General features: G+C 40.0%; 2 protein-coding genes across 3 annotated transcripts; one reads left to right on the top strand and one right to left on the bottom strand.

Annotated features, from left to right (window-relative positions):
* The first annotated feature begins 3606 nt into the window (after positions 1-3606).
* On the top strand, positions 3607-5268 carry LOC115671032 (transcription factor KUA1-like). Its single transcript, XM_030592481.2, has 3 exons — positions 3607-4076; positions 4271-4467; positions 4603-5268. Exons 1-3 carry the CDS (start codon positions 3725-3727, stop codon positions 4951-4953), a joined length of 900 nt encoding a protein of 299 aa, XP_030448341.1. The 5' UTR covers positions 3607-3724; the 3' UTR covers positions 4954-5268.
* A 3757-nt stretch (positions 5269-9025) lies between these two features.
* Positions 9026-17364, bottom strand: LOC115671027 (K(+) efflux antiporter 4). Of its 2 annotated transcripts, none has more exons than XM_030592469.2 (20): positions 16919-17364; positions 16351-16394; positions 15801-15859; positions 15608-15686; positions 15346-15407; positions 15173-15248; positions 14963-15037; positions 14388-14459; positions 14193-14276; positions 13644-13712; positions 12703-12780; positions 12530-12618; positions 12090-12186; positions 11962-12015; positions 11655-11750; positions 10903-11091; positions 10728-10805; positions 10224-10268; positions 9762-9851; positions 9026-9615 (listed from the first exon to the last, which is right to left on the bottom strand). In XM_030592469.2, the coding sequence occupies exons 1-20, from the start codon at positions 17193-17195 to the stop codon at positions 9535-9537; spliced, it is 1794 nt and encodes a 597-aa protein (XP_030448329.2). In that variant the 5' UTR covers positions 17196-17364; the 3' UTR covers positions 9026-9534. The 2 variants fall into 2 exon arrangements, with proteins under 2 accessions (XP_030448329.2, XP_030448330.2); XM_030592470.2 differs by having other exon boundaries at positions 9026-9455.
* Positions 17365-18705: the final 1341 nt, after the last annotated feature.

The raw sequence follows: 18705 nt of genomic DNA, 5'->3' as shown, positions 1-18705 counted from the left end.
ATCGGCTTCTAGTTGGGAAACTAATTTATCTTACTGCTACACGTCCCGATATTTCTTTTGCTGTTAGTGTGGTGAGTCAATTTATGGAATCACCCAAGAAGGCTCATTGAGATGTTGTTTGTCGCATTCTTCGATATCTTAAAGGCTCTCCTAGTAAGGGACTGATGGTATAAACCGAATGGTTCCACCTTAGTTGGCTATTCTGATGCTGATTGGGCTGGGTCAAAGTGTGATCGGCGGTCTACAACCTGGGTATTGCACCTTTCTTGGTGGTAATTTGGTTACTTGGAGAAGCAAAAACAGACTACCATTGCCGGATCTAGTGCGGAGGCTCAATATCGTGCTATGGCACAAACTGTGGTTGAATTGCTGTGGTTGAAATCTCTTCTCCAGGAGCTTGGATTTTCTATTAATCATCCTATTGATATGATGTGTGATAATCAGGTAGCTATTTATATTGCTAGAAATCCCGTTTTTCAAGAGCGAACTAAGCATATAGAAGTTAACCTGTCACTTTGTTCGTGATGCCGTAGTTGTGGCAATTGGTTGCCACTCCTTACGTTGCCTCTAGAGATCGGTTGTGATATGTTCACTAAAGCGTTGTTTCGTCCGCCTTTGTTGTTGGTTGTTCCAAGTCGGGTATGGGTGACCTATATGCTCCAGCTTGAGGGGGAGTGTTAGAGTAGAATTATTTTTTATTTTCTAGGTTTTATTCCTTTTTACATATATAAGGGCATTATGGTCATATACAATTCATATTTAATATAAATATATTGTGATGGGTGTAGGGTTTCTGTTACACACAGAAACCAAGAGCCCCTTTCTTGGATTTTACAATCTCTTTCTTTCTCTCTTCTTCTCCTCTCTTTTTCTTCTCTCTTCCTTCTTTTCTCTCGTTATTTTTCTGCGGGTTCTCTAATCAACTTAGTAACATTTCAAGGGCCACTTTGTTTTTATCCTCTTTGCTTGCTATCTATGGGGAAAAGAATCCTCATTTATGCACAACACATTAGTTAATATTATTTTTTTACCATAAGGTTTCCAATTTGGATTGACATGAAAGAGTATCTTTTGCTAATGTCACTGCTCAGGCAACACTAACTATGGATTTTGAATGATGTGGAATGCATCAAGTGATAAAGGAATAGAAAAAGAGAGAATGGTTGATGCGAGGTGTGTAATGCTTAGAGGAGGCAAGACGTATGAGAAAATCCGTCCATGGAGAATTTGAACTGTGTTGTATGAATTGCCATGAAAAACTCAACACAATGACAAACTGAGAATATTAAGAACCAATTCTCTGGAAAAAAAACCCAATGCCTGTCCTCTAATGAAGCGGGTTACCAAACTGCATTCCTTATTTTAACGTACTGTATCCGCACGCCCTAGTCTTCCCAATACCCTTATATCTTTGTCTCTCCAGGAGGAGGGAATACCCTTTTATTGTTTTACGTCCAAAGGATGCCGAGGTACGCACGAAACCTCAGACCAAGTAGCTTTACCTCATACTTAGGAGGGAAGCAAATTTCAGATATGAATTAGGAAGAAAAAGGAGAACAGAAAAGGTGAAGGACATGAAATAATAATTTGTCATTCAAGGCACATTATCCATTCCGTCCTAAATCAATGTACAAATAGAGGCCAACAATCGAGCTGGTTCAATCTGATAACCGAACAAAACTGGTCTTACCCGGTCCGTTCTAAATCGATACACACAAGGTCCAGGTAGTTTCGTAAAAATTTAGAAAACTGGTCTTAATCGATATAGTTCTCATTAACCGAGGACCGCTATTTAGCTTTTTGAAGATAGATATGTTGGAAATGGGTTTGGAACTTGGAACATTAGGAAATCCCTTGAATCATTAACCAATATACCATAAATTATTCCCATGGCACGTTTTCTTGAAACCATAGTTAAATTACTTTAAGGTAGGCCGATTCTCCCGGAAGCCGACTCTGCCAGGGCAGGTTTTCCCAATTCTCGGTTTAAAACTTATCCACTCCGGAACCCACCCTCCCTAACTTGAAGTCCAATCAATTTACAAAAGGATATGGATCGAATGATCATATCCTTTAAATATTGTTTTTTCTTTCATTATCTTGTGCCCACTTGTGACTATTGCTGCTTATTATCTAATAATCCTTAGGTCAATTTTGAGTATGAGAATTTTGAACGATTCTTTGGGCAAGATTCATTGAATCTCATCGGGTCACACTTATGATTTAACTAGGGGCTTTCATCCAAAAACTTAAATAACATAGGTACAGGTACAACTACCTTGGATGTTGAAAAAATATATGTGGGGGAAGTCTCTCTGAGTATTCTTCCTTTTCTTGCTTGTACTTCTGGGTTTGATCCAATACAATGACAAATAAATAACATAATTATTTGTACGATGATCCTAATTTCCGAGGAAAGGGTAGGAATTGGTTGATCAACGTTGGACTTTGGATGTTTCATTTTGTGGGGGTCTTTTTCATTGCCCCTTTTTCGCAAGTCATCCAAGGCCAACAACTCATTCCAAACGATTGGGAGACGATTCATTTTGACTTTCTCCCTACTATTTGTTTATCTTCATAATGGAAAAACAAGAAATATGAACTGTCTTTGAGACACTAATATATGTTTTCCTGATTCACCTACAAAATCAATGTCCATGCAACAATTTTCGAGCGCATTCGCTTGATGTTCTCAATGGGTTTTATTTATAATAATCTGATGTTCTAAATAGCTAATTTACTTGGGAAAACCAGATTTGCCTGTGGCATACATACTGCAAAATGGGTCCTCAATCAATGACTCTTTCCAGCCTTAAATTCTAATATCGGGAATTTACAACATTTAATCGAGTTCAAAGGAGATAAATATCCATCATTTTAACACTTTCTTAGAAATGACAATGGATTTCTAGGAGTGCAGTCGAGAGGTGATTCTTTTGGAGCCAGCTCTAGAGGCTTCTTGCCAAGCAATTATCTAACTACAATAAATAGACAAATTTCGTAATTCGACAGAATTAGGCTTGGTTACCTAATATTAAGATTTTATCTTAGGACATGAAGCCATTCCCAGAAACAGAGTGACCTATACTAAGCCAAAAATTATTTAAGTATAGTTACCAACACAGTCGATGTGACGAATAAATCAATCAGTTTTCCAACGAAGTAAACAAATCAATTATTTCAAGCTTTTATTGGTGTTAGATATGCAAATATACTTTTAAGACATGCTCAATAGTGTTTTTCGGAATCATATTGAAGATCGAACCGGATCCTGAGATGGTGCAGATTTAAATCAAGTTCGAATGGCCGAGAAAAGACCTTATTGGAAATCGGATTAGTCACCTACTAATCCCGCTCGGTCTGACTCATTTTTTCAAACTACAACTTCCCCCAAAAATAAGAGCAAGAGGAAGATACTATCATTAGAAAGATACCCCATAAAGAAATGAGACTATGATAAGATGAGAAAGACTTGAGAAATGAGTGAGATGTCTACTTATTCCCATCTTTTTTGACAAAACTTGAGTGGAAATATCCAACCAAAAATAAACAATGTCCATCCAATCATCCCCTCCTGGAGTGCATCCCATTTCTTGGAAACCCCACCCTCCCTCCTCATCCTATATACCTCTCCACCATCCACCCACCAAACCCCATCACTCATCTCTCTCTCGCTCTCTCTCTCTCTCTCTGACATTTCTGGTCTTCTCTGTCTGGACAAAAGATGGGAAGGAAGTGCTCGCGCTGTGGGAACATAGGCCATAACTCAAGGACTTGCACGACTTTCATGGGGGCAGCAAGTGCTTGTGGGCTCAAGCTCTTTGGCGTTCAGCTCGACCCATCTCCTTATTCTTCCCCTTCATCATCAGCAGCATCTTGTAGTTCTGCCTATCCTTATTCGCTCGCCATAAGAAAGAGCCTCAGCATGGATTGTCTGTCTTCTTCCTCGGCCGCGTCGTCGTCTCCATCTTCAACTCTATCCTCACCTAGAGTTCTTGCCGATGAACGCTGCGATAAGACCTCCCCCGGTTATCTCTCTAATGGCCTCGCCGCTAGATCCCAAGAGAATAGAACAGGTGAGAGTTCGAAACCTCAGTTATTTTAAGATTGTATATGTTGACCACAAATAGTATATTAATCTCTTTATTAGTACCTCAACAGTTCAACTTGTGTATGATTTATTAATTTCATTTTCTGCCGATTGTATCTTAAGTTCTTTTTATGATGAGAGTATGAGTATTAATGTGTTATCGGATTATTAAACTATTAGGAGTCCCGTGGACGGAAGAAGAGCATCGGACATTCTTAATAGGGCTAGAGAAGATGGGGAAAGGCGATTGGAGAGGCATCTCTAGGAACTATGTGACCACGAGAACCCCAACCCAAGTTGCGAGCCACGCCCAGAAGTACTTCCTCCGACAGGCTAGTCTTAATAAGAAGAAGCGACGGTCCAGCCTCTTCGACATGGTCAGTTTTCGATAACCACGGCACATATCCGTACATTAATTGGGCACGGAACTTGGCAAAAAAAAATTCGGTTCCTTTTCAAAAGTCTCATGATTTAAAGAATGACGAATAACTCGTTCGCTTGTGATGTGGCAGATCGGAAGCGGTTCTATTTCTAACGAGCAAAACGAACGACCACGCTTGATCAGAACGAAGAGCTCGCTTCGATGTGAAGTGATGCCTCCTCTTGCAATGAGCTCCTTCAGGCCTGGCGATGAAGAGAGTGATGATCATGAGCCACACGATTCAATTTCAAGACCTGTTTCGTTTTATGATTTGGCCAATCCCTTGGACCTGAAACCATCATCACCGTTAAACCCAGTAATGAAACCACCGAAGTCTCATACAGCACCTGACCTAGAGCTCACACTGGCTGTTCCAATGCCATTAGACCAGAATGAAACCTCACCTTCCTCTCTTTTCATTGGAACCATTCGTGTGACCTGATCAAGCAACATGTATGCATGTGGTTTCTCTTATCTCTCTCTCTCTCTCTCTCTCTCTCTCTCTCTCTCTCTCTCTCTCTCTCAAGTCTCAATGGATCAAGAAGATCAAAAGTGCAAATGCTTCTCATGTTACTGATACTTCTGTTTTCTTTTTCCCTTTTCATACTGATAGAGGATGTTATTAGTGGATAAGCAGAGATCTAAAGGGTGATCAGCACGTTGTCTGTGAAAGTGGATTTTGATCAACTCTAGCGTCTATGACTGTCCAAGACATGAGTTTTTGAAGTTCACACCTTAACCAGAGCTTCTTCGATCATTTTCTACATATAAGTTTTAGGAATTAATGGCATTAGAAACGATGATAAGAATGAGATATTCCTCGTGAACATAACCACATTCGTTGTCGAAATCATTAATGGTTAGTTATCAAGTTTGCTATTGGTGCTAGTCGGCGACAAGAAAATACGCTTATAACCTAGGTAAAATCTTGTTTACATGGGTTAATATGGGTTAATAACACGTACACATTTGAATAATCCATAATATTTAAGCTTTATTTGTATCGCGAAAAATGAACTAGTTGGAAAACATGATCTTAAAAATGATCGATTATATCATCCAACAAATAAATAAAAAGAAAATTTATTTATTACCTACAAAGTATTTTAGACATAATTTATTATCGATAATGAAAATTTCTTTATTGATCAATTATTTCAAACGACATAAGACATCGTTTTTATATACAAACGGAGCTTTATCTGGATCAGTATGTTCAAATAAGATTTCACTTGAATCGTGTGCATGTAAGGCGATTGTCCGGTCACGAGTTAAAATTTGGGTTTTTCAAAATTTAAGTGGCTCTGAGAGGAGGAACAGCAATCCATGCTCTGTCATCTCTGACTCACACGAGTCCCCCAAGAAGATCCTTTTTCGGGGAGAGCAATTATTAGATCCTTTGCCGTTGCCATTTTCGCTTGCTGTCCAATCCAAAAACTGAAGCATTAATGAAAGGGCCAGTGCACTTTTTCAAGAAAGGGCACATACGTGCGTTCGACACGACCACAATAAATTTCACATAATACGTACTATAATACATGCAGGAGGACAACAAAAGGGACAAAAAGAAAATTCAGTTGTCCTCGAGATATAAAAAAGCTCGGACCACTTCGATCTTTACTCCTCGCAAATCGACATCGATTGTCCTTTTGCTGTAACCAGAACGATGAATGAATCCACGAGCAACCCTTCGTCGAGAAAGCTTTTTCTGTTCCTGATGACCGGCCATTAACATGCTCAGATTGATTAAGATTATTTGCTGTCTTTCTTGTTGCGATGTTGTTCTTCGATACGATGTAAACCGATGAGTCGTGCGTGTATACGACAATCGATTTGTTGGAGTACGTGGAGATTTTGGAGCCGATAACTAAATTGTGGGTGAGTACGCTATGCAAAGGAGAAATATCGCAAATCGAATCGCACAAACCCAACAAAATAAAACGTTCGAGAATCCGACCAGAGCGAACTCGTTAATTTATGTAAATGGGGTTGCCAATCCGATAGTTATGAGGAGACAATTTCAATTTTGGTATACGAAGCAACAAGAATTTTTGTGTGACTAGAAAAGTGACACATCTCGAAACGTCGGCCGTCGCTAGAAAGATAAGGAGGAAATGCAGCTTATCCACAAACTTGAGTCAGAAGGAAACCACTTTATCGAGTCCTTGCTGGCATTCTATGTTCAATAATGGAGTAAATCCATCTCGTTTTTGGACCTCTATGATTGTAAAAGCATGTCGGCGAGACTAAATATCAACACGTCTCGTGAGAGTCTCGGGAGTTTTAAGATCCCGTAGCAATCACTAACGGGGGAGATATAAGGCAACATGGACAAGTTTATCTTTCGCGCGATCACGACATGGATTGAAATAAAGGCGGCATTGGCACATTGGACTTTGCGAAGAGAGGGGGTGTAACAGAGTAGATATCCGGAAAAAAAAAAAGGGGCCTTGATTCGGATAATAAATTGGAGCGTAACCCGATGAAAATGTTAATCTTGATGGTGGTGTTATTTGAATCTAATTAGCCAAATGTAAAATGCACGTGCTGCATAACGGCCCCGTTTGGTTCAGTATTTGAAATGAGCATTTGGGCTCTAAAATTCCTTGGGCAAATGCAAATGTGTTTGGCAATTTTTTTGGAGCACTTTGAGGAAATGTGATTGCATTGCCAAAGGACTCTAAAGGCCTTTAGCTCAAGACAGGTCCGGAGGTACTTTGGCAAGTTGCATTTTTCGGAATGCAAGTTTACTGTTCATCATATTGTTCATAGCATTGGTCATCTTCCCCAAGCAGCAGGTCTGGTGGCCGGCGACCGCCACCTGAGGTCGCGCGACCCCAGGCGGTGGTCGTCGAGGTCGCGCGACCCAGGCGACGCTTGAGGTCAAGCGACCTCAGGTCGCCTCGCCTGAGGTCAGGCAAGGCTGGCCGTCGGCGGTTGGCCGGCAATTAGATTTGGCCGGCAGCGGTGGCCGATGGCTGAGCTCCACCTCAAGCTTTTCTTTTTTTAAAATATCAGCAAAAGTCCCTTACAAAATATAATTTTTACCAAATGATATTTAGGCCAAAATTACTTTCAAATGTGATTTTAAAATACACTTACCAAACACTACTGCCTACATTTCAAAAAATCATTTTAGCATTTTGCCAAAAGCATTTCGCAAAGTCGAACAAAATGGGCCAACGTTTCATAATCGATTCGAAATCGAGTACCAAATATCTCTGGCAGAGAATTTAATGCGACATTGACTTGACCTTGAATCGCCACCAATTAGATACTGATCAAGAGCTTCGAGTAGTCTTTTCTTTGGTGCCAAAAATCTTTCTTGGGTGAGGATGTCCCCACACATGCATGAGTGAGATTTTGCAGCATTGAGAATCACTTTTCCAATGGAAGGGGGAGACCTTTCAACAAGCCAAGCAAGAATCTCAGAAATGTCAATTGTGCATTGATTTGGATGTTTCAGAAAGAATATCGTGAAGGATCCGACTCTGTTCCCTTCCAAAAAAAAAGATTTTGACATAAATAATTTTTATATTTTGATCTAATATACAACGTGATCTCTGAATTTTTAATTTGTTCAATGTAATCCTAAATTTTACCATAACTAAAATGTAGTTCCTGAACTTTTAATTTGTTCAACGTGATCCCTTAACTTTTGATACATATTCAATTTAATCCTTGAAATATATGAAAATGTTCAACGATGTCCTTTCATTGATTCAAGATCGGGAACAACATTGGACATCTTCATATAATCCAAGGTCTAAATTGAACAAGTACCAAAAGTTTAGAGACCACATTACATTTAAAAGTTCATGAATCATATTGAATATGAAGATAAAATTCAGGAACCCCTTGCATATTAAATCAAAATTTTGAAGACCATTTGTATCATTTTCTCCTTCCGAAACTATGGAAGATCTAATCATTCACCTTGATCTTATCCTCCCACATTTCAGTATGATTTTGCCTTTCTTAGCGCTCTTTCTTTTTCGAGACTTATTCCTAGTCATCTGAATCGTTAGGAGTCTAATCTCCGTCCCCCAATACTCTTGCACTGCCGTGTGCCCAGACAAAGCAAATCGTCGACCACATGATGCATTTAATAGTCACTTTAGAAAGAATACGACCCCTGAACCACTCTCGTTTGCTTTCCAAGGCCTTTGACCAACCTGAGAGAGCTACCTATCCAAAGCATTGATTACAAATGGATTTTGCAACAACTTATATGGGGGCGACCATCTGGCTGGCCCATAACGATTTGAACTGCTTCACGTGCTAATGATTCCTAAGAAGGTTCAAGTACATGTAATTGTGTATCTCTTCGGCTCACTTGTATTCTTAGAAATCATCCTCTTCCTTGAAAAAAGCCTTTCAAACGCAACGTCTGCTACATTAGACGGGCTAAAAAATACATATTGCGACTAGAGGAGGCGACGGAAAATGCCAAAATTTAATGAAAGGCAAAAGAAATATATATATAGCGAAACTAGAGGAAGCACAAACGATAATGAAGGAAAACGTGAATATGATACACTAGTTAGAACGCTACATCAGATCTTTGTTAGTTCGTATCCAAAGTAACACGCCGAGAAGTTCAAAATTTTGAAGAGGGAAAAAAATGAATCAATCAACTTGCTAAAATGAAAGGAAAGAGAATATGAATTTTCTACCTACATTTCCATGGACAATATGTTACACTAGAGGCCACCAAAGAGACTAAAAATGACGACCTTGATCCAAAATTAGCAGTATATTTTCGCGTGTGAATCATATACACTCCCCCATTTTTTTTTTTTTTACTTGGCTTACGGTTGGCGTGCTGTTTGCTCTGATTTCTGATCAGAAAATATGTACCGGAAGTAGGCAAACACAAGAAGAGCTTCATCACAAAAGGAAGAAACTGCATGCTCAGTCGACCTCCTTTGCGGTCTTAGGCACCTGTCCCCCCAGAGTATAAGAAGCCCATCAGGAAAAGGCGGGAAATTTGCATTTCTGTGGGTTTGTGATTTATTTAATATCATGAATCATGAGAGCCTTGGACCATGAAGGTAATACGCTTAGCACTTTCTGCACGAAGGCTATCTCCTTTATATCCAATCTGGGAGCAGAAACCATATTCAATATAACCTCGAAGCACTTGCTCCAGCAAAAATTTGCCGAAAGTTCTTTTAAATTGCACGGTTCGCACCGGTCAATATAAATATATAAGGAAAAAGAGAGAATAATCAGGTGCTTGGGATTTACCTCGCTGGGACTGTCGGGGGTGAACCAGCCCAATAGCACTCCAAGATGTACAACAGCAGGAATCAGCTTGAACAGCAATGGCGTGGTCACCTGAAAAGGCCCCATTGAAATGGTCATAAACATGCGCCTAGTGGTTGCAAGATAGGATTGAGCAACGTGCTTCGCAATTTTTAGACACTATGGAATTTTGATCGAAATGGGTCACTACTAAATATGCACCATCTCTTCTAGTTCTGGTATGATAACTGTGACATGGGAGTCGTCCAAGATTCAAGAAGATTCACCATCAATGACAGTTCTTTTCCATCTTTTTTGCAACATCCTCATTATCTTGACACTACAAATGATTTACAGGATTCAATCTTCTTGAAGTCCGAACTAGCAATTGCTCATCGACACCACAAAAATAATATGCGGTCAAACCGGGTATATTGAAAGACAGACAGTAAAGTCGATACATACCAAACTGAGAGCTGTGGTACCAAGTAGCAAGAGGTACAGTTTACCCTACGAACAAAAGTAAACATCTTTAATTGCTTGGCTTAAAATACACATAAAACAAATATGTGCACAATCATCTTTTTTGAGAGTTTATACTCTCTGATTTACAGATGATCAAAATAGTCTTCTTTCTTTCTTCCTTTGCTAAGCAGAACTTTTGCAGTCCTAGGTTTCCAAACCCCACCCCCACCTCCATAAAGGAAACTTTTCAACCCCAACCTTGGGGCAGTACCCAGTGTGAATGTGCCAATGACTGATTCAATAGACGAAATATAGGCAAAAATGATGCCTCTATACTGCATATATTCCCAGCTATCATTTGTCCATTTCTTTTAAAATATAATATATTTTTCTATATTTTACTTTAGGGACCAGTACACTGGCAATGAGACCCCCTAAAGTCAGGCATAATATTACATGTGCTACAAACACAGACTTCAAAATATAATAAATTGAAGCACAGACCTCAATTATTTGAAGATTAGAAGCACGACTGAGAAGGACAAAAGCAAATTCCCCAATCTGTGCCAGAGACATTCCCACCTACAGATGAAAGATTAGTCAAGGCAGGGTAAGGAATGTGGCAAATACCTAAGGTGAAGCAAACCAGAGAAGGAAACGCTATCTGGTAAAGTCTTACAAGAAGTGCGGTCTTGTTGTTGTATCCAAATCCTTTCACAACTGTGGCCACCACTACTGTTTTTATGATGATCACCAATATAACAGCTGCTAGTAAAATATCAACATGATTCCAGAGAAAATGAATATGTATCAACATCCCGATGCTGGCAAGAAAAAGAGCAGCAAAGAAGTTTCGGATAGGTTCAACCTAAGAAAAAAGGACCAATGTAAGAGTATAACAACAGATAAAGTATAACAAGAAAAGCAATGCCCAAACACGGTTGCAACAGAAATACGGAAGAACATGGTTACTGATCGAAGTCAACGGTTACAACTGGTATCAATGCCACCAAAAGCATGGATGGTTTAGCAAGCTATTCAGTAATTTTTTTCTGAATGTTGTAGTCCATGAAGCAACTCTCCGAGTCACATTTAGTGCAGTCCACATTCATTGCAAAAGAAAAATTCATCACTATGGACATTTCTTTTTGCTCGAAATTCTACATTCCACACACCCACCAACCCCCCCAAAAAAAAAAAAAAAACAAAAAAGGACCCACAAAGGAAGAAAACATGAAGAAATATAGCAGCAAAAGAAAATAAAAGAGTCAGAGACTAGTAAGAAAAGGAAAAGGAAAGAATCATAGGGACAAATGCCAATTGCAGAATTGTCTCTCGATATGAAAAAAGGGAACCCAAAAAGTGAGAAGTGATATTGAATGTCATCAGCTGCTGTGTTTCCTAAAACTATTTTAAGAGGGAAATTCATACTTGTTCAAGAGTATGTTGAGCTAGATCAGTCGTTGATATCATCACTCCAGCAGCAAATGAGCCCAGTTCAAGGCTCAGGCCCAACTTGTCACTACACTGAAACAAGGCCGACATATCATATCACATATCAACGGCGTGGATGCACAAATATGAGTATATGTTGCAGATGACTTGATTCCATCACTTGTTAAGCTCAACTTAATACATTTGCACAAAGTGACATGTACAGGAACTTGTGGAGGTGTTTCTAGATGAGTATTCAATCATAAAACAGAAAAAAAAAAAAAAAAAGAGAAACGAAGCTAACCCAAGCAACAAGCAGGCAGAAAGCCACCGATGCCAGTTGATAAAGTTCATTAGTCTGCATAGCATAAGTTCCAGTCAAACAGTATCCAACAACAGAATATTATTTTTGAAAGGGAACTAGATGCTTACTTGTGATGACAAACTGATCATAAGCTTAAGGAACCACGGTACACATGTACGTGATAATATCGACAAAATCGCCAAAAATGCAATTAGAATCACCAACCTGGAAAAGATCAAAAGCATAATTATAAAGAATTATAACATCAGAAATCAGCATAGCGAGAAAATTTAACAAATGAAAAGAACTTATGCCAGAGATCATTCAACATGTCAATTTACATATCACCAAATGTTTTTCAAATAGGGGATAACATATAGTAAGTGCAAGTTTAAACAAAAGTCAACAATAACATTAGCAAAACACCTGTTAAAACACGCACACACTCCAGCAAACAAAACAGATTCTTGTCATTATTGCATAAAGGTTGCGAATCTGTGGTATTAATCGTGCATATATGCTTGCATTCATATAAAACCAGTTGAAAATCAGCAGATCCAATGCTCACGATTTAGTCATGGATATCACTCCTTGAAGGATGCCAGAGGTGCCACCAAGGACTGGAAGGAGAGCAAACAGCAAGCCAACAGCACAATCCTGGATACCAAAAAGCTCAAAATGTGACGCCAGTAACAAGAGAATCTCAACAAACTTCAATTAGCAAACAAAAAATATGCATACCTGCAAAATAAGGGTTCCAATTGTAACTTGACCATGAAGAGCACTTATACTATTTCTTTCCATCAAAAATTTTAAAACCTGCAAGCCCCAAGATAAAACAGGTTATACTTCATCAGTAATCACATATTTGCCCCTAAAAAGTACTACATACATTTGCAAGTTATTCAGCAGGTGCAAGAGTCAATCACAAAACCTAACTAGAAGTAGGATTCATCTCCCTCCCTCCCTCCCTCCATCCCTCCCTCCCTCTCCGTGGGCGGATGCATGAGAGAGAGAGTAGAATTCCACATTAATGATAAGCGAATTTAGGAGAGACAATGCATCACTCTCCAAAATGCTTCTAAAAAATTTCCTGAAATAATCAGTCAAGTTAATCTGTTTCGCAATGAAGCTTCCATATCCAAGACAGCCTACTGACTTAAGGCTATAAAGAAGAAATGAGGAAACAGGAGGTCGCATCACAAGAATGTTATGTATAACGAGGTATCAGCTTTGTGGAAGCCAGTAGTGGAGATTCTCAAGAAGGTTCCAACCTTCATCAAAAAGGAGGAAAAGAAAAGGCCACAGATTGAGGTTGCATTTGTTCTAGGTTTCAAAAGAGTACATTCGGATCTTGCTTTTGAGAATTTTAGCAGAAAAATATCAGACACTGCTGTCTGCATGCGACAACAATTAGGTCTAGTCTTCTCACAATCAAATCAACTCCATGATAATTAACACATACAGAACATAAAAAAGTCAACATTTATGAGAAACAGAAAGAAACAAAGAAAGTTCAGAAAGAGAACTTCATATTTCGGCCTTATAGCAAGTTCAGTGAAAGAAAAGAACAATAACCAGCACTTTGCTTATAAAGAAGCAACAGCCAATGAGAGTTTTCCATTACAGCTTCCAAGTACAAGAAGGCTAAGATGTGCAATAAAATTCTTCAAAATAATTACCACAGCAGTCGAAGACATTGAGAGGAATGCACCAACAAATACCCCCTCTGAAGGTTTACCACCACATAACTGCAAAAAGCATGAAGCCATACACATGAGGTCCCTTGTCTTAAATTCATCCATGCCACATTTACAAAATGGGAAAAAAAACAAATTTTCGAGAAAACTTCTCTTCACAGAGTCCAAAAAAAAAGGATTTAGATGTCATAAGTAGAATCCTCCTATTGCTAATGCCATCCTGAATGATCTTATCTAAAAAGACATGATTTTGTAAAATTCATGGTACGACAAGAAATATTCTCTCAATAGAGAACAATCTATGAGTGAGATGTCCTTCACATATTGGAAGCCCTACAGGTGATCTTTCCCATCCATTTTACGATCAGGATGATTTTGCATGTAGGGCACGCATTTTTATGCACAATCAATGCAAATGTCCTAATAATATCAAGTGAAAATCAAGTCCTTGACCCAAGGATGAGTCCACAGTTAATGTGATTCCATCAGGAATTGATATATATCAGCTCATGCAGAAAATGATTAGCATACCGAGGCAGTTATGCCACACAAGCATATGAAAAGGAAAATCTGGAGAAGACCTCCCAGAACAGCGACTGCTCTAACAACACGTAGCTGTAAAATGTAGTGCAAGAGGATTTAGCATCAATTGCTAACTACATACAATATAAAAGATGAATAAGCAAGGGAAAGCACAAAGAAATAAGGAAGGTAAGTCAAACCAACCTTAGCCGCTGAGAACTCAAGTCCCAGCGCAAAAAGAAGAAAAATTACACCAAACTGAGCAACTGTTTCAACCTGTGTGCATGTATTAATGACAAAATCAATATTAAGAAGGAATGATTCAGTGAAGTAGGGCAACCACCGCCTTTGCAAAACAACCATTTCTAGTCAAAGACCACATAACAATTTCAAGATAACTGCTCCAACTACATGTACGGACTAGTTTTCTATAGGGGCAAATCATGCATCTATCATTCTAAACATAACCCTCCCTCTCACAGGTACTACCGAAATGTAATAAAAAAGGCAAGCAAAGTTAAGCTAGCATGATGGAGATGTTTAAAATTTCCTCCTTTAAAACTGCAAAACTCCATATGACCTTCCGCAGACCTTTTCTCAATTATCATAAACGCCAGACCTTACCCCGGAAGATATTAATGTGGATGACAAGCATACATGATCAAGCTCAATGATTTAACAGAACCAACAAAAAACAACATTTAGCACATATTCTCGGCTAAAATCTGAAGCTTTATTGCACTTGATATAGTGCTCAGCATAGACACAGAGCATCATACTTGCACCAATTCGCTAACAAAGCTAAAGCCGCCAGGTCCAATGAAAGATCCTGCAAGCAAATACCCGGTAATCACCTGCAAAGTTAAAGGATGATACATTAATTGAGAGACACAATTAAGACTTAAGTAAGACCACAAGCCAGGTATTCTTAACAATAGGCTTTCTCTAAAACCTAGATAAAGAAAAAAGAAGAGCTTGCAAAATCATACCGGCTGTCCGGCACAAGCAAATGCGATGCCACCACAAGTTGCAGAGACAATGACAACTACAAGATCTGATATCAATCTGAAAGTATAGAAATACCAAAAGTTTGAATCAGCCAACACATCACTTTCTTCCAGAGGCTAGAAAACATGGCTTGAGCATATAATCGTATACTAACCTTAAGTCTAACTGTAGCACAGGGTACTTCGACTTTGGATTCGATATGATGAAGACATTGTCCTGAACATAAATGCCCCGCATGATTGAGTTATGAAATTATGTTTTCACTAAAGGAGAGGCTTCAATACAGAGAAGAAGACCTCCATTAGTGGAAAGGATTACGGCAGTTTCCTCATAATGGGATAAGAAAAGCAGAACAAAAGAGAAATCTGTATTCCATACACATGATTTACACACGATATATTTCCCGCGTTACGTACCTTCCGATCAATCAGCATTGGTGTGTCTTCTGCTCGGTTCTCATTATCCAGGTTGAAAACAGTATGTAGTTGGAATGACCTGACAGAAGGCTCGATAAATGGCTGAGAGATCTCATCAATTTATTACCTACGGCTGAGCGCCTAGTACAAAGAGAATTATTGGCAGAACCGTGTAATAGAGAAGAAGACATACTTATCCTCCTTGGTGTCATTCTTCTTGGACTTTACTCTAGCAACAGTTTCCAAAACTGCCTGATAAAACACAATATACCATATTCAATGTATGTTCAAGCCATAGAGCCCATTCAAGAGGCCATTACTATAATACACAGCTAATACAAATAGTAATTCTAATTTTGAATCAGTAACAGAAGAATCACTAATTTTTTCCTCTTCTAGGCTTGATCAATAGAACAAGCTGCAATGGCTCCAGCCCAGACTGCAGGTAGTTAGCCGAACTTTCTGAGAGACGTCTTTTTTTAACTAAAAGTTGTTATGCCGGTTTTATGATTTAATCGGGCATTTACTTATTACAAATAGAATCCCACATAGACTACTACATTCATTACAATATATATCTATCTACTAAGTTCTCTGATGATTCAAAAGTTCAAAATTGTAGAAGATTTTGGTGAACTTGCTACCTAGCAAGCAATAGATATTATAAAGAACAAATGAATAAATAAAAGCCCCATCAATGAAGATCAGTCTCTAGGGCAACATTTCATACAAAAGATGCTAACCTGCTGCCCTGCAACACTGTTATTGAAGCTTCCAGGATCTGTAGCTGCAAGTAACAAGACGGGATGGTTAGATGCCCACACGCATCGCTAATCTAATGACTACCCCGAGCAGAACCATTTGCTTCTATTTCAGAAAGGAAAAGCACCAAAGAATTGCAAAAGCAAGTTTCTCAATCACTTCCATATTTTTCATCCTTCGTCCTACTGCAATTAAGGAAAAATCTGGAGCTGAAAGCTAATCCAACTTAACACTGCTTATTGCAAACTAGACTGTACAGTACGGACAATCTGAGCGTTAAACCAAAGAGTTTGAAAATCAGCAGCCATCGGGAGATCAACTAAAATGCAGCAAGAGAAATCGACTCTCAGCTTCAACCTAATCGTTCAACCAAAAGAGCAAATCAATTCCTCCACAGCACTCGCCAGCATCGACTCCAAACGAATGTCGTAGCCCCCCCCTCCCCCCCCCCCGCACAAATCCGAAACCCTAGCCCAACCACATCACCGGACAACAAAACGCGAGGACCGTCCGAGGGAGCGAGTCCAAGAGCTCAGATCCAGCACGAACCTTCGTTCTGGTCGCTCTCGGTGAACTCCTTCTCGAGGGCCCGATCGATCATGTCCGCGAAGCTGTCCTCCTTGGATCTCGGCAGCGAGGCATTGAGCCCGGCCGCGGTCGCGTTGATCTCGCCGGCGAAGGCGGCGGCGTCGGCGTCGGCGTCGGAGGCCCCGCCGGTCGAATCGGCCGCCGCGAGCGAGGCCGGGAACCGGAGGAGGAGGAGGAGGAGGAGGAGGCTGGCGCGTGCGAGGAGCGGCGAGAGGCGCGCATTGGATCGAAGCCTCATTGCCGGCGGAGAGGTGGGGGGCGGTGGCCGGAGCGACACCGGACGGAGGCGGCGGAGGGAGTGGCGCCTTCCGCTTTCCGCTTTCCGCTTCCTGCTCCTGCGTCGTCTTCTTCAGTAACTGTGTGGAGAGGCGTAGAGAGAGAGAGGGAAATGGTTTTTATTTTTTTTTTTGGTTTTGCGGAGTTGAAGCTTCGGGGGCAAAAGAAAAAAAAATGGGGTCCGAGGTGAAAGTACGGAAGAGCCCTCCTCGCTTTGCTTCGCTTTCCTCCCATCCCTCCAGGAGTCCCAGTGGCACTGCGGCCGTGGGTGGGGCCGCCTGCCGAGGGAACTGCGATCCCCACGCGCTCACCTCTCACGCGCGGGGTACGCGCGGCGCGGAGAATATGCTGCTAGCTCACTCTTCCCATCATCACAATCATGAACTTTTTTCTTTTTTTCTCGCTTTTTTTCCCATCTCTTTTTTTGGGAAAAGGGCAAAAAATAGTGGATAAAAAAAAGTGTAGAAATTTCGGTAATTATGCAAATTTCCGTGGTTAGAGATGTATAAGATTAGGGATGATGACTTGATAAAAATGCAAACTCAATATTTGATCAAATTAGAGAATTAGGCTGCGCATGGAACCATTCTTCGCCTCTAATGATTCTGTTCGAAAACGATTCATTTTTATTCCGCGCCTGAAATAATTTCTAAGATTCGAAGGCGTTTTAAGAACTACCCAAAATTTATATTCTTAGAATAGAAAAAGAACAAAATGCGTTTGTAACTACACAAAATTTCATTTTATTAATAATATTTTGATTTTTTTAATATTTCTTTTTTTTTCTTTTTTATTTTTCTTTCTTTTCCTTCTCTTAAACGCACTTTTGTGACAAGTTTTAGGACTTGTAGTGCACTTATCCCCTTTATTAATAATATTTTGATTTTTTTAATATTTCTTTCTTTTTTTCTTTTTTATTTTTCTTTCTTTCCCTTCTCTTCCTTGGCTAAGGCCGGCGAGGGCGTCGCGGCCCTCGCCGTCGCCACTCAGGCGATGGACCTGGGTGGCGAGGGCGAGGCCAGCCTCACCTTGGCTGGGGGAGGCCTCGCCATTGCGGCCGCGAGCCGCCCTTGCCTAGGGACCCTCGCCGGCCCTTGCCTACGGCCGGTCGCCTACAGCCAATCGCTGGCGAGCGGTGGTGGGTGAGTGGCGGGCGGCATGTCGAAGAACAACAACAAACCAAAAAAAAGAAGAAAATGAAGAAGAATTAGAAATGGAAAAATTATTCCAGAATTAAGAAGCTACTTTTTTTTGCTTCTTGATTCTGTTCAAAAACTGATTCTGGGAACAATTTTTTGCAAAATTGTGCATGGGCACAAAAAATTTAACAAAACGGATTTCTGCCCCAAAACTGATTCTGGGAACAAAATAACGGAAATTTTTACTATTTGGCAAATTGCCAAACATGCCCTTAAAGTGCGCGTAAAGCATAGGTAGTTATCGAATGATTAATGAGTTAATCATTCGATACT

The sequence above is a fragment of the Syzygium oleosum genome, unplaced genomic scaffold (genome assembly GCF_021117445.2).
Source record: "Syzygium oleosum isolate NSW1041296 unplaced genomic scaffold, Sole_v2.1 Sole_v2.21, whole genome shotgun sequence".
Lineage (NCBI taxonomy): Eukaryota > Viridiplantae > Streptophyta > Magnoliopsida > Myrtales > Myrtaceae > Syzygium > Syzygium oleosum.
Note: the sequence above shows the minus strand (reverse complement) of the source record. Positions and strands in the feature narration are given on the sequence as shown.